The sequence below is a fragment of the Rana temporaria genome, chromosome 8, assembly GCF_905171775.1.
Source record: "Rana temporaria chromosome 8, aRanTem1.1, whole genome shotgun sequence".
NCBI lineage: Eukaryota > Metazoa > Chordata > Amphibia > Anura > Ranidae > Rana > Rana temporaria.
In genome coordinates, this window is record NC_053496.1 from 81,432,905 (window position 1) to 81,447,235 (window position 14,331).

The 14,331-nt window shown below is 42.6% G+C and overlaps 1 protein-coding gene across 1 annotated transcript in view; it reads left to right on the forward strand.

Annotated features, from left to right (window-relative positions):
- Window positions 1-14,331, forward strand: part of PTEN (phosphatase and tensin homolog) — a 108,391-nt gene that overhangs the window by 59,576 nt on the left and 34,484 nt on the right. The window contains 4 exon segments of the mRNA XM_040362082.1: window positions 3,034-3,078; window positions 7,280-7,323; window positions 11,931-12,126; window positions 12,128-12,164. Coding sequence (XP_040218016.1) covers window positions 3,034-3,078; window positions 7,280-7,323; window positions 11,931-12,126; window positions 12,128-12,164 — 322 coding nt within the window.

Here is a 14,331-nt window from a genome sequence, read left to right on the forward strand (position 1 = left end):
AAGTAAATGTACAAGTGACACCAAAGAAAATCCAAGGGAGATTTGTCATTGTTGGTATTTGGATGTCTGCAATAAACTGTAGAAATCCCTTTACTAAGCCTCTGTTGCTCTGGAGCCGGGAACCACCTTCATAGTTTGCACGCAATGAGACTTGTCCCACGCAGTTCTAGGCCATGTCCTTTCCTCATCTTTCAGACTTCATAGTATTAACATTTGGCTGTCAGCCAGTCAGTACAATGGCAAATAAAGGTGTAGCACAGCGTGCATAGTGCTCTCAAGGAGCACCTAGACAGGCCATAACAATTCTCATAATGCACTGATTATGTGCTTCACTTGTCATTTTTCTACAACAAGTATGAGGAAGTATTTTACAAACCTTTTTGCTGGTAAACCAGCCATTTCCCTATCAGTTTTTGTTGAAAAAGGGCTTGGATCGATTTTGTTTTGTTTATTCTTCCTTGACCGTATAAATGTGGGTTTTTACAGGGTATGTCAGGGCAGAAAAACTTTTTTTTTTTTTTTGTGTTGTGGTACAAGCACACATACTCATGTTTTATCCTTTGATAAAGAAAATAACTGACGTTCCAGAAATATAGTTGGCTCCTTGCATGCTTTCTGACATGACGGCACAGTGTGATTTGGGCTCTGAATTCTATAGTGCATCATGTCGACTTTCCCTTTATTTCTGATGGGTTTCAATGAACACAGATCTCTTCTCCACACCCCCTCCTTGTGCTCAGGCGCTCGTCAAGCAGATAAAAGTTTAATGGTATATTTATCAGACCAGAAGGGAGCAGATAAGAGAAGTTCATTGTTTGGGTTTACATACACCTTAACAATCTGTTACCTCACATAGGGCTGCAACTAATGATTATTTTCATAATCGATTACTTGTTCGATTATTTCGATTAATCGTTTAATAAGGCTATAGCCTTAAAAAAAAAAAATTAGCATTTTTAAAAAATTTTGGGCCAATTTTGTTGGGCAGATTACAAAACACAAATTGCTGCAAAAACACATTACATCCTTTTCTGCAGCTTCTCCATTGAAGTATATTGAACCAAAAAAAACAATCGCACCGTTTTGCATTAAAAACTCCTTGCCCTTTCCAAATACGCAGCAGCTGAAAAAAAATCATGGATGTGAATGTGTCCCATAGGAAACCATGTAAATGAACTGTAGTGTGTTTCTGCAAAAAGCACCAAAAAACAGAGGTGTGACCCCAGGCCTGAGATGTTTAGTAACATAATGGGGTTAAAAAAAACAAAAATAAGTACAAAAAGAGCAAATAATCGCTACTGTAAGGGGTTCATTTTTTTACCGTGGGACAGCGAAAGTAATATTTACAGTAGCGATTTGCCTTTTTGTACTATAAAGGGCTATTTTTTTTTAACCCCATTATGTTACTGGCCGATTAAACGATTATGATAATTGTAATCGATTAATTTCATAATCGATTAGTTGTCGATTAATCGATTAGTTGTTTCGGCCCTAACCTCACAGCTGTCTGTTATGCTTTCTATAACATATTTTTTTTCACTAAACAGTATTAACTATACATTATAATAAACATCATGTTGGCAGTTTAACCACTTGATCGTCAGAAGATTTACCCCACGTTTATGACTAGGCTTCCTTTTGAAAATACGTCTTTACAATTGCGCAGTCATACAATGCTGTACCCATATAAACCGTATGTCCTTTTCCCCACACAAATAGAGCTTTCTTTTGGTGATATTTGATTACCTCTGCTTTTTTATTTTTTGCACTATAAACAGAAAGACTGTCACTTTTGAAATTTTTTTTTTTTTACTTTCTGCTATAAAACATACCCAATAAAAACAAATTGATAAAAAAAATCGAATTTCTTCATCAATTTAGGTCAATATGTGTATTCTGCTATGTATTTTTGGCACAGATAAATCCCAAAAAGCGTATATTGATTGGTTTGCAAAAAGTTATAGAATCTACAGGACTATGGGTTTATTTTTTTATTTTTTCTAGTAATGGCGGTGATCAGCGACTTCTAGCGGAACTGCGATTTTGTGGCGGACATTCAAATACTGACACTAAACACTTTTTGGGAAAGGTGACACTAAATGCAGTGATCAGTGCTAAAAAAAAATTATACATGGACACTATACTGACACTGGTTGGAAAGGGGTTAACATCAGGGGTGATCAAAGAGCCAACTGTGCTTAACCAGTGTTTTACTACACTGTGGGAGGTGCTTTTACTAGGGGAAGAGATGGAATCTATTCCCTTCTTTTCAGGACATCCCCTCCTGCCGCTCGCCTGGGCTCTCCTGTCCCACCTGGAGGCCCAAGCAACCAGCTGGCACATCCGCCGACTGACCGAAGCCCCGAACAAAGCCAGTGCTTTGATCGGGTCTCGGATCTAGTAACCCGGAAGCGATGTTATGACCTCACTTCCCAGATTACTGGCATTTTAAAGGCGCCAGTTTAAAAAAAATAGAAAGTATTCAAAAACGCAGATCTTGACGTTTTGAATACTTTCAAGTGCGGAGGAGCGGTTTGGGTTCTTAGACCCTTGATCCCTCCATAAAGAGTAGCTGTCACTGCCTATTTGCTGTCACAAGGGATGTTTACATTCCTTGTGACAGCAATAACTGTGATAAAAAAAAAGTGTACCTTTTTTTTTTTTTTCTTTTAAATGTACAGAATATTGGCAGACAAATATCGGTTATCGGCCTGAGAGATTGCCGAAATATCGTTATATTGGCACCGAAAAAATGAAATTGGTCAATCCCTAATGTCCATACACACAGGCAGAGACGAACCCTCACTTGCGTGTTCAGGAGAGGAGCGTTTGGTGCTTAAGCGTTCACTGTAATGGCCAGAATAAATTATTATATACTACACTTTTCACCCAAAATGCTGATTTTTTTTTTGTCTGAATAGTTTTGATTTTAGTTGTTGCTAATTTGTGGTTAAGCATGTTTTACATTAAGCACAATGTATTGTGCATTAAATGTATTCACGTTTTAATGCTGATTTATATTTTCTTTTTAAGGTTTTTGGATTCCAAGCATAAAAACCATTACAAAATCTACAATCTGTAAGTATATTTGAAGTGTGTATTTCGATTGCCCGCTTTGCTAAACGCTGCAGGTCAAATGGCCTTTTAAGAGAAGGTTTCTTACTCTTAATTTCTGTAGAATGACTAGAAGGGTATTATTTTACTGACGTCTATGCCGAAAACAATTAATTGTTGGAGCCTAATGGAGACTTCAGTTAGCTTGGTTATGTTGGTAGAGTGACAAGGTTAAATGGAATTTTGGCAGACATTCATGTTACTTGATCTACTTTTAAATGACTTGGAAACAAGCCCACTTCATGGTCTGTGACCATGTGCTGAATGGTAATAGAATGCATGGACAATGTAATGACTTGTGGACTTTTGGGAGATGCTTCTGGAAATCACGCAGGTGAATGTTTTCTGCACCTCACAGCTGAGAACAGTTTATTTTTTCTTTGTGCTGTGTAACCTATGCAGCCTGTTGTAAGGAAATGAGCTGCAAAGAGTGTATGTAAACCTTCTCACATACTTGTATGCATTTTGATCATACCATATAAACACTCATCGTAAAATTTTACTTTTCTAAAAAGTTTTAGCATTTACTTAGGTTATTTAAAGTGCCCACAAAAGACTGTGTATTCTGAAAATACCCTAATGGTACACGGCTGTGCAAATGTTTTTGGCAGGTGTGAAAAATGGCTGTAAATTAAGAATGCTTTCAGAAATAAAGTGTTAATAGTTTATATTCATCAATTAACAAAATGGAAAATAAATGAAAAGAAATTCAAACCAATATTTGGTGTGACCACCCTTCTGCTGGACTCTGGACTCGTCAGTCCAGCAGTCGCTCGATCGTTATCACAAGCAGTGGGAGGGGGCTTCCTCCACCCGGATTTCCCGCCGTCCCAGGAAACCCGAGCGACCAGCCGACATATTTGCTGGAGTCCCGAACCAAACTGAAATCGGCTTTGATCGGCTCTCCAATGTAACCTGGAAGCGACGTCACAATGTCACTTGCCGTTTACTCTGCAGCCAATTAAAAAAAAAAATCCAAGCTATTTAAAAATGCAGGTTTTGCAGTGTTGCATACTTTGAAGTGCAGAGGGGTTTGGGGTCTTCTGGACCCCAGATCCCTCCATAACGAGTACCTGTCACTGCTTATTACGGTCACAAGGGATGTTGTTTTTTTATAGGAACAGTGTGCTCGTCCAGCAAAGAAAATGCATATGTAAGTCACGTCCGCAAATGTAAAGTGTTCAAATCACACATGTGAGGTATTGCTGCGATCGTTGGAGCGAGAGCAAATATCTGTTCTGTTACTCTAAACTGGTAACCGCAATTTTTTTTTTTTTTAGAGTTGCCTATGGAGATTTTTAAGTACCGTAGCTTGTCACCATTCCATGAGTGCGTGCAATTTTAAAATACCGTATTTTCCGGCGTATAAGACGACTTTCTGGATGCAAAAACATGCATCCAAAGTCGGGGGTCGTCTTATACGCCGGGTCTCCGTGCTCACTTTTTTTGCCGGCGGTGAATGTCTCCGTGCTGCAGCGCGAGCGTCAATGATTTAAAAGACGCTCCTTCTCAGAGTGTTCTGTGATGGGAGGAACACAAATCTTTCCAGCAGCGCCTCTGTTCTATGTTCTTCCTATCACAGATGCCTTCTCATCCTCGGACGAGATGAGAAGACGTCCGTGATAGGCGGAACACAGAACAGAGGCGCTGCTGGGAAAATTTGTGTTCCGTCTATCACAGAACACTCTGAAGAGAAGGCGCGGCTTTCAAATCATTGACGCTCGCAGTACGGAGACTGTCACCGCCGGCAAAAAAAGTGAGTATGCGGTGATTGCACTGGGGGGCAACACGTTCAGGCACGGTGAGGGGCAAGTGATGGCACGGTGAGGGGCAAGTGATGGCACGGTGAGGGGCAAGTGATGGCACGGTGAGGGGCAAGTGATGGCACGGTGAGGGGCAAGTGATGGCACGGTGAGGGGCAAGTGATGGCACGGTGAGGGGCAAGTGATGGCACGGTGAGGGGCAAGTGATGGCACAGTGAGGGGCAAGTGATGGCACAGTGAGGAATGTAATGTAATGGCACAGTGCAGTGAGATTTGAAAAAGCCTGTTTCTGTCAGCGGTTCTGGCTCCCCCTCAGCTTCCAGAAAGACTAGTAAGAAGGGGGTAGTCTTATACAGTGAGTATATCCCAAAACCAAATTTTTTCCTGGAAAATTAGGGGGTCGTCTTATACGCCCAGTCGTCTTATACGCCGGAAAATACGGTATGTATTTACTCTGTGTAATATCTTTCACATTATTCAAAAAATTGGGCTAACTTTACTGTTTGTTTTTTGCTAAAAAAAAAAAAAAAAAAAAGATTTGATCTTGTGTAAACAACAATCTAAAGGGTAGTTGCACCAAATATTAAGTTAAAAAAAATTGTTCCTTTTTAGTATTTTGTAAATTGATAAACATTAACAACTAGAGTATTTTTGAAAGCATTCTTTACAACATTTCTTCACACCTTCCTAAGACTTTTGCACAGTACTGTATGGTATATTTAGATTGCTAAGTGACTGCTTTTGTTGTAAATGGTGTCTGCATTGAAATGGAAAATGCCATATGTAAACTTTTCCAATAGGTAAACTATGTTGGTGGTGGGTTCTTGCACACCACCACCATTACATTCTTGGTGCACATGCAGCACCTGCTCTTCTCCATGAGCTACTCCCCCTTTCTCAGCTATATTTTTCATTGCAGCCGAAAATCGCAGCAAAAACTACTGTAAAGCCCCGCTAAAAACAGCGGCACTTTACCGCCAACACCCGCCGACGCCTCAGTGTGAAAGTACCCTTGGGTTTACCCAATGAAGTGACTAGCCTCAGATTATTCAGAGATTAAACAAATCCTCCTACATTTACGATTACAAAAAGTTTTGGGACGCTGCCTTTACATGCGCATTAATGGCGTCCTAGTCCGTAGGGTTCAATGTTGAGTTGGCCCACCCTTTACAGCTAGAACAGCTTCAACTCTTCTGGGAAGGCTGTTCACAGGGTTTAGGAATGTCTATGGGAATGTTTGATCATTCTTCCAGAAGCACATTTGTGAGGTCAAGCACTGATGTGGACGAGAAGGCCTGGCTCACGGGCTCTGCTCCAATTCAACCCAAAGGTTTTCTATCGGGTTGAGGTCACGACTCTATGCAGGCCAGTCAATTTCCCCAAACTTGCTCATTCATGTCTTTATGGACCGTGCTTTGTGCTCTGGTCCAAATCATTTGGTGGATGGGGAATTATGGTGTGGGGTTGTTTTTCAGGGGTTGGGCTTGGTCCTTTAGTTCCAGTGAAGGGAACTCCTTAAGGTGTCGGCATACCAAGACATTTTGGACAATTTCATTCTCCCAACTTTTTGGGAACAGTTGGGGGATGTGCCCTTCCTGTTCCAACATGACTGCGCAACAGAGCACAAACAGGTGCCATACAGACATGGATGAGCGAGTTTGGGGTGGAGGCACTTGACTGACCTGCACAGAGTCCTGACCTCAACAGGATAGAACATGTTTGGGATGAATTAGAGCGGAGACTGCGAGTCAGGCCTTCTCGTCTGTCAGTGCCTCAACGTGCTTCTGGAAGAATGGTTGAGATGATGAATTATTTTTAGAGCTATTAAACAATAAACATAGAGAAATTGCTTGATATCTTTACTTGCCTGGAGTTGACCTTTTAAATATAGGTTTAATTCTTGTTCTTTAATTACTGTTGTCACCATAATAAACTTTTTGGACCTGTGAGTCAGCACTTCAGAAATATCTCATTCTTAGATATGCACTTCATTTTTATGAAGCACTTCTACAAGATGTTATTTAACAATGGGTATACATGTCCTTCACAAAGGCCACTATCCAAAGTATTCTCTCAAGGAGCCAAGCCAATAATGACATCACATGGCACTTGCTCTCTAAGAGCTTTCCAAGATCAATGCCTGAGGTCTTAAATGCATATCCATTTAAATAATGCAGAGTAATGTGTTCTACAAGATTTGGCTACAAATGGAAATTAGAAATAATTAGACCCTTTTCCTTTTGTTGCTAAATAGATTTAGTTTGATTTACAATTTCAGCACCTTTCTGTGGAATGGATACTTTAGAAAAGGTGTTTAGCATATGTAAAATTAAGGTTTTCCCATGTTAAGATTGTTAATTTACTGTAATCTATAGTTTATCTTTTACCTCCTTTTCTTACAGATGTGCTGAAAGACATTATGATACCAACAAATTTAGCTGCAGAGGTAAGTTGTAAAAATTTTTTTCTGGAACTTTATAATCATCTTGCGTCATTGGTGCAATTTAACAGCTACCCATTACTGAAATGCAAGAGCAGCTTTGGTGTTGGTTGGCTTTTGTAAAGCCCAAATTCAGGCAACGAGAGATGCACCCAATAACTTCTCAGCTGGAAAGTCCTGTGAATTTCTGTTCAATCTCCCCTTGAGTATATGGGACCCAAGAGCAGCCAGCCTTAACCAACATTTATTTCTGGGGTCCCATTCCTTGGTGGTTATGCTGGGTAAATATCAGCTAAGACTGACATTTGCTCTAAAAATGTTGGTTTTGATTTATTGAAATTTGCTTTGATGTTTGGTCATTATGGCACATAAAAACGCAATAACTTTTTTAATTTTCAATCAAAAAAATCAAAAATAACTTTAATTCTACAGGTAGATTGCATTACATGTATGCATTTACTAAGTTTTTTGAATGCAGTGTACCTTTTTAATGTGGTGGTATTGCAAAGGTACAATTGATTCAATTGCCCTCAATAGACACCTGCCTAGACCACCCATATTTTTTGGGTATGGACATAAACATTGATGAATGTTTAGGCATTGCCCAAATGTATCCTTACCCACCTTGTGCCTCTTTAGAGCAGCCTTTTTCAACCAAGGTGCCATGGCACAATGCCTATAAATTGCCCCAAAAGTGGTCAACAAGCCAGCAAGTTGAGAAAGCCTGCCTTTTTGTTAGACAAAGCCACAGGTTGTCTTTATGTCTCATAATCATATTCACTCTGAACACCTCTCTTTCTGCAAGGCAACTATTAAGTCTTCAGTTGTCCGGTTAGTGTGATTTGCTCTCTGTTGCCTTGTTTCCTTGTTTCCGTGTAGTCTTCTGGTACTGTAGTCCAACCTCTTCAAGGTTTCATGTTTTGTCCGTCCAGAATGCCCTCATGCATCTCGCTGCATAGTGCTTATTTGAGTAGTTTCTTTGTATTTGAAAACCTCTTGCCTTTCTTTGCTGACCTCATTTGTTTTAGTGAAGTAAAAAGAATTGCTCTTTGACTGTATTTCTCTTCCGTTCATGGACGGACACAGCAGCCTTTGACCTTAGGGTTATATCCGCTTCCTTTAGGAGAGTTAGGCAGAAACAAAGCACTTTAAGTGTTAACAACACTTTCCTCAGTGCAGCTCCTCCCAGGGGGTGTGGTTCCTCGGGTATAACCCACACCCTGCTCTAGCAGCTCCAGTTTTATTTCTGCCTAACGTCAGGAGAGGACAGGCACTCTGGAGTTCCTGTACTCTGGAGATTTTTTTGCAAATTTTTTTTCTTTTTTTTATTATTTTGTTACTGCTTTTTGAATCCTGTGATTCTTCTATCAACAGCCGACTGGGTGACAGGCTGGGTCTTGACTCTTGTAGTCCCCCCATGTTCGGCCATCGAGTGTGTGCCGGCCCTCAGCTCTGGGTCGTCCACGACAGGCCCCATGGCTCCAGGGGCGACCAGGGAACTACATGTTCCAGGACACACATATGGCCTTGTCACAGTGTGTCTTGCCGACAGCCATGCCGTTAGTGGACGTTGGTTCTGTCCGGGATACCTCCAGCCGGTAGTCGCAAGACGGGTAAGTAGTGGCCCCTTGCCCTGGCTGGTGTTTTCCCTGGGGAGTTCGACTGAGGGTCCGCCCTGCTTTCCTCTCTCCCTTTCCTCTCCCTCCTTCCCCAGACTGGGTAGCGGCTGTTAGGGGGGCCTCCTGGGGCTTCTTTATTACCATCCGGGGCCTGTGTTGTGGGGGACTGTGTTTTTACTCTGGGGGGTGCTGCTGTATGCTGCTGTGTAGTCTGAGGTGTTTGGTGCATCACTGGGGAATTTAAACTGCGCCACGGCCGCCATTTTGCCACGGTCGAGGTTTACATAGCTTGGCGGCCATTTTCCTGTAGCCCGCTGGTGATTTTTACCTCATACGGTGGCCATCATAGTTTTAGCGCTGCAAAATGCCCCAAATCTTCCCTGAGGTGACAGACGCAGCACAGCCAGCACATCAGAGCACATGTTAGGTTTTCAGCTCTCTCTGCAGCCGGGTGGGGTGGTGAGTCCCTGGGAGGCCTCTGCTTCTGTTTTTGCAGCCAGGAGGTGACCGGTGGGTTGTTCTGCCTTGCAGTACACAGCGGTGGGGCAACATGGACCTGAACCTGGTGTTTCCGCCCCAGCAATGCCTGAGTTATACTTTAATCCCCCTGCCGCATCTGTTGAGGCAATGTCGGCTGTCCTTGAGGCGTTTCTCGCCAGGTTTGAAGCGGCTAGTGCCCAGAAGGGGGGTACAAAGCGCCGCCTCCCTGAGCCTGCTTCTGGGGATATCTCTGACACAGACTCATTGCCTGCTTTTGCTTCAGGATCTGGTTCTGTCATGTCAGATGATGCAGGCTTAACCCACACGGACTGTGAGGATGACTCTGCCTCAGGGTCAGTAAATGATAGGGAATTTGTTGGAGCTCTTATTTCTGCGGTGCGTGATACTCATAAACTTGAGGATTTGGCGGGGGCACCAGATGTGCCGGTCCCTTTTGGGTTCTGCAAACCGCCTAGCACCGCAAAAGTTTTTCCCTGTATTCCATATTTGGAACAATTGCTATGTAAGGAATGGGACACGCCACAGAAAGTTTCTGCTGTTCCTGGTGGCTGACGTCTCCGGTGCTTCAGGATGCTCCCTTTTGAGGACATCCGAAAGATCCCTTTGTTGACTCTGTCACAGAAGGTGTTTTTTCTGGTAGCAATTACCTCGATCAGACGAGTATCTGAACTGGCGGCCTTGTCTTGCAAGGCTCCCGACTTGGTCATCCATAAGGATAAGGTGGTACTGCGACCTCAGCCGTCCTTTCTCCCGAAGGTCGTTTCGGCTTTCCACATTAATGAGGACATTGTTCTTCCATCCTTATGTCCTCAGCCGAAAAACCAGAAGGAGGCCACTTTACATTCCCTGGATGTGTTTCGGGCCCTACGAGTGTACTTATCTGCTCCGTTCCGGAAGTCGGACTCGCTGTTCGTGTCGGTGGCTGGTCCCAAAAAGGGTCTGGCAGTCTCGTCGGCCACCATTTCTAGGTGGATCCGACAGGTTGTGCTTCAGGCCTATGCCCTGAAGGGGCGGGGGCCTCCCTTTCGGGTTAGGGCGCATTCGACCAGGGCGATTGGTGCCTCTTGGGCTTTCGGCATCAAGCCTCTGTGTTGCAGGTGTGTAAGGGAGCGACCTGGTCGTCCGTCCACACTTTTTCAAAGTTTTACAAGGTGGATGTGAGTGCATCTTCTGATGCCTCCTTCGGCCGCAAGGTGTTACAGGCGGCAGTTTAAAGTCAGAGTTCCTCCGTTAAGTAACTCAGGTTTTGTTTGGGGTGTAAGCTTGGTTTGCTGTGTTGTTTTTCCACCCATCAATTTTTTTGACACTGCTTAAGGACGTCCCTAAGGTCAAAGGCTGCTGTGTCCGTCCATGAACGGAAGAGAAAATAGGATTTTTGTACTCCACCGTAAAATCCATTTATGAGTTCATGGACGGACACAGCACCCACCCCTCCTTTTGTTTGTACTGCTTGTTACGAACTGGAGCTGCTAGAGCAGGGTGTGGGTTATACCCGGGGAACCACGCCCCCTGGGAGGAGCTGCACTGAGGAAAGTGTTGTTAACACTTAAAGTGCTTTGTTTCTGCCTAACTCTCCTGAAGGAAGCGGATATAACCCTAAGGTCAAAGGCTGCTGTGTCCGTCCATGAACTCAGAGAAATGATATTTACAGTGAGTACAAAAATTCTATTTTTTGCACCATTTTCTGAACTTTGAAGACTAGTTATTCAAATATCCACGAGTTAAGAAAAGTTCATTGCTTAGCACACGTTCACATCGGGCCAATTTGGAATGCGATTTCACATGTCTAATCACATGCCAAATCGGCAGATATTGCTGGCAATAGCACCGTCCAAATCGGTGCGACACTGACTTTTTGGCAATTGCCAAATAGTTCCTATACTACTTTTGGCGACTTTGGGGGCAATTTGAATAGACATCTGTGCATGAACCAGCACAGATGTCTGTCAAATTGCCCCCGAAGTCGGACTGCATTGCCGGTTTGAAACCTTTTTCTAACCCGCAGTCAGTGTGAGTGTGTGGGCTTAAAGCTGAATTCAGGGAGTTTAGCAATTTTGTAAATTGTGCAATATCTGATGGATTTATGGTTCTGCAGGAGATTATACTGCAGACATTTGGAGCTGTGAGATGGGAAAGAAGCCCTCTTCTCCCCTCCTGCCCATTCACAGAAGCCTTTATATTTTTTATTTTGTGAAGAAGTTTACATGAAACAAAGTCTTCTGTGATTGGACAGGTGAAAGGGAAAGGCATAGAAAACTCTACACTTGAAGGAGCCCAGACCAGAGCAGCTATCTAAATTAAAGAGAGCCCACAGGTCGGAGACTTGGTTGGACATAACTCAGTGTGTCTGCACTTTTTACAAAGTTGCTGAATTCCTAGAGTTCATCTTTAAATGTACTTGACCAAAGAGCGTTGCTAGTGTGATGCCATTGCTGTTTTATGCTGATTTGTAAGTGTAGTGTGGTGCTAAATAATTGTTTTTTCTTTTAATAGTTGCACAGTATCCTTTTGAAGACCACAATCCACCACAGTTAGAGCTAATCAAACCATTTTGTGAAGATCTTGACCAATGGCTAAGTGAAAATGATAATGTAGCAGCAATCCACTGTAAAGCAGGCAAAGGTCGTACAGGAGTCATGATTTGTGCTTATTTGCTACATCGAGGCAGTTTTCTAAAAGCACAAGAGGCATAGATTTTAAGGAGAAGTTCGGACCAGGGACAAAAAGGTCTGTATTGTTTTTAATTTGTCTACAAGCCTTGTACATGATCTTTTTTGCTAATGACTTGACAAACAAAATTTCTTCAATCATGTACAAATACTGTATTTTAATCAAAACTCCATGTAAATGTGAAAAAAAACAAAGCTTTTAACCCCTTACAAATACGTCTAGAGGAGGCATTAGGGGCCTGCTTTATGTAATACTTTTGCTCTGAGCAGATAAATTTAACATCGTTTTTATATTAAAGTGGCGTTCCACCCATAAATTGAACTTCTGCTTTAAGTACCGGTGACCCCCTGACATTCCACATTTAGCATGTCATTTTTTTGGGGGGGGGGGGAGAGACTCGGCTCCCACGTCATCACCTGGTGCCGGAAGGAAGTTCACCTCTCCCCCTCCCTGCAATTTTCTGCGACATGTCGCAGGTCCCAGAAGATTGCCCAGCGACTCACAATAGCCACTCACTGTGTGTTTTGACAGCTGTTGAGAACAGCTGGCAAAATTCGATTGCCAGAGCAGGAGATTCTGGAATCTATTTTTTGGATTTCATGCAGGCTGAACAGAAAGTTTGTGTATGGCCAGCTTTAATATCAAGGTTTACTGTCATTTGTCAGGTAAAATGATTGTGTGGTTTGGCTAAAGTTCTACTTTAAAGGGCCATTATCTTAAAAATGTATTGTATTTTAACTATTGGTTGTTGGTACATGAAGTGACAGCATTCAGTGGGAGTATTTACTAAAACTGGAGCAGAGACAGAATCTGAAACAGCTGTGCAAAGAAACCAATCGGCGTCTATCTTCAGCTTTTCCAGTTAAGCTGTGAAAATGAAAGAAGAAAAATGGTTGACATGCACAACTGCTCCAGTAAATTCACTTCAGAGTATTTCATATAATTGGTTTATTTGTTTCCTTAGTCTTGCATCACAAGATAAAGAGCAGTTAATAGTTATTGCTATGTTGATTATGTTGCCACATTCAGGTGAATAGACACTGGCAAGAAAAAAGGCAGATGTCCTTGTCCAGAGATGACCTCTCCCAGCTTAGCTAAGCATCAGTTTTGTGCGCATGTCATAAGGTGCGTTTGCCACTGAAATGCCAACGCATCAGTACCCCATGGAGAGATTATAAGAAAAATTGGGTTTGCTGGCTATTTCCTATATGAATAAGACCCTGACCGATCCCCTTGGATGATTTCCCTATGTTTAAAGACTCCATGGATTAGCAGTAGAAGCCCTCTTTAAGGTGGCATTCTTTCTGTAGACTGGTGCCTTGGGAAATTTTGATGAGGCAACTTTCAGGAGTGGACACTGTCAGAATGAGAAGGCTCTTTTGGCTTAGCTATTGATTGACAGAACATCTCTACAAGATGCACATTGAGAGGCTGCTCTTTGAGGGTGGACACACATTCAGACTTTCCTTGGATGCCTACATCAAAAAGGTGATCATAGGGAAGAGTACTCCGCCATTAAGAAGAAAGCAAAGGTTACAGGCCAAAAGCCAGTAGTGTCATCAAAGTTCAAGAAGAGTTACTTTCCTAAGCAGCCAGTCTCAAATAAAAGCCTTCGTCCCAGATTTGTAAGAACTGGAACCGTCAAGCCCTTCAGTCCTGGAAGCATATCTGCCTTTCACTAAAACGATTGCCACCATTCACTTTTAGGGGGAAATGCACCTTTAAAAGGGCCTTTGTGTCCATGTGGATACAGTAGATCTCAGAAGACTGGGTCTGCAGCATGCTGTCCAGAGGATTTAAGCTGAAATTCCGCCCTTTTTCCACTTCCCGCGTTATGCGCTCAAGGGTGCCTTCAAATTCACAAAGGAGTTGTTTTTGTTGCAGCCCTATAAAGGAGATTGCCTCAGGGGATCATTACACCTGTGCCTTTAGAGGAGAGGTCTCAAGACTTTTATTCCAACCCATTTCATAGTTCTCAAACCAGAGATTTCCAGCCTATCCTCCATCTTGCATGTCTCAACAAGTTCTTAATAATTCCAAAATTCATGATTGTGCCGCTTCATCAGGGAGACTTCCTGGCGTCAGTCGTCATCAAGGATGTTTACTTGCATATCCCAATTTCCCAGCCTCACTGATTTCTACATTTCATTTTGTCCTTGGATCAGCCAATGCATCTGACTCAAAAGACCAGAGGCAATGGTAAAGTGCGGCGCTGAAAATGTTT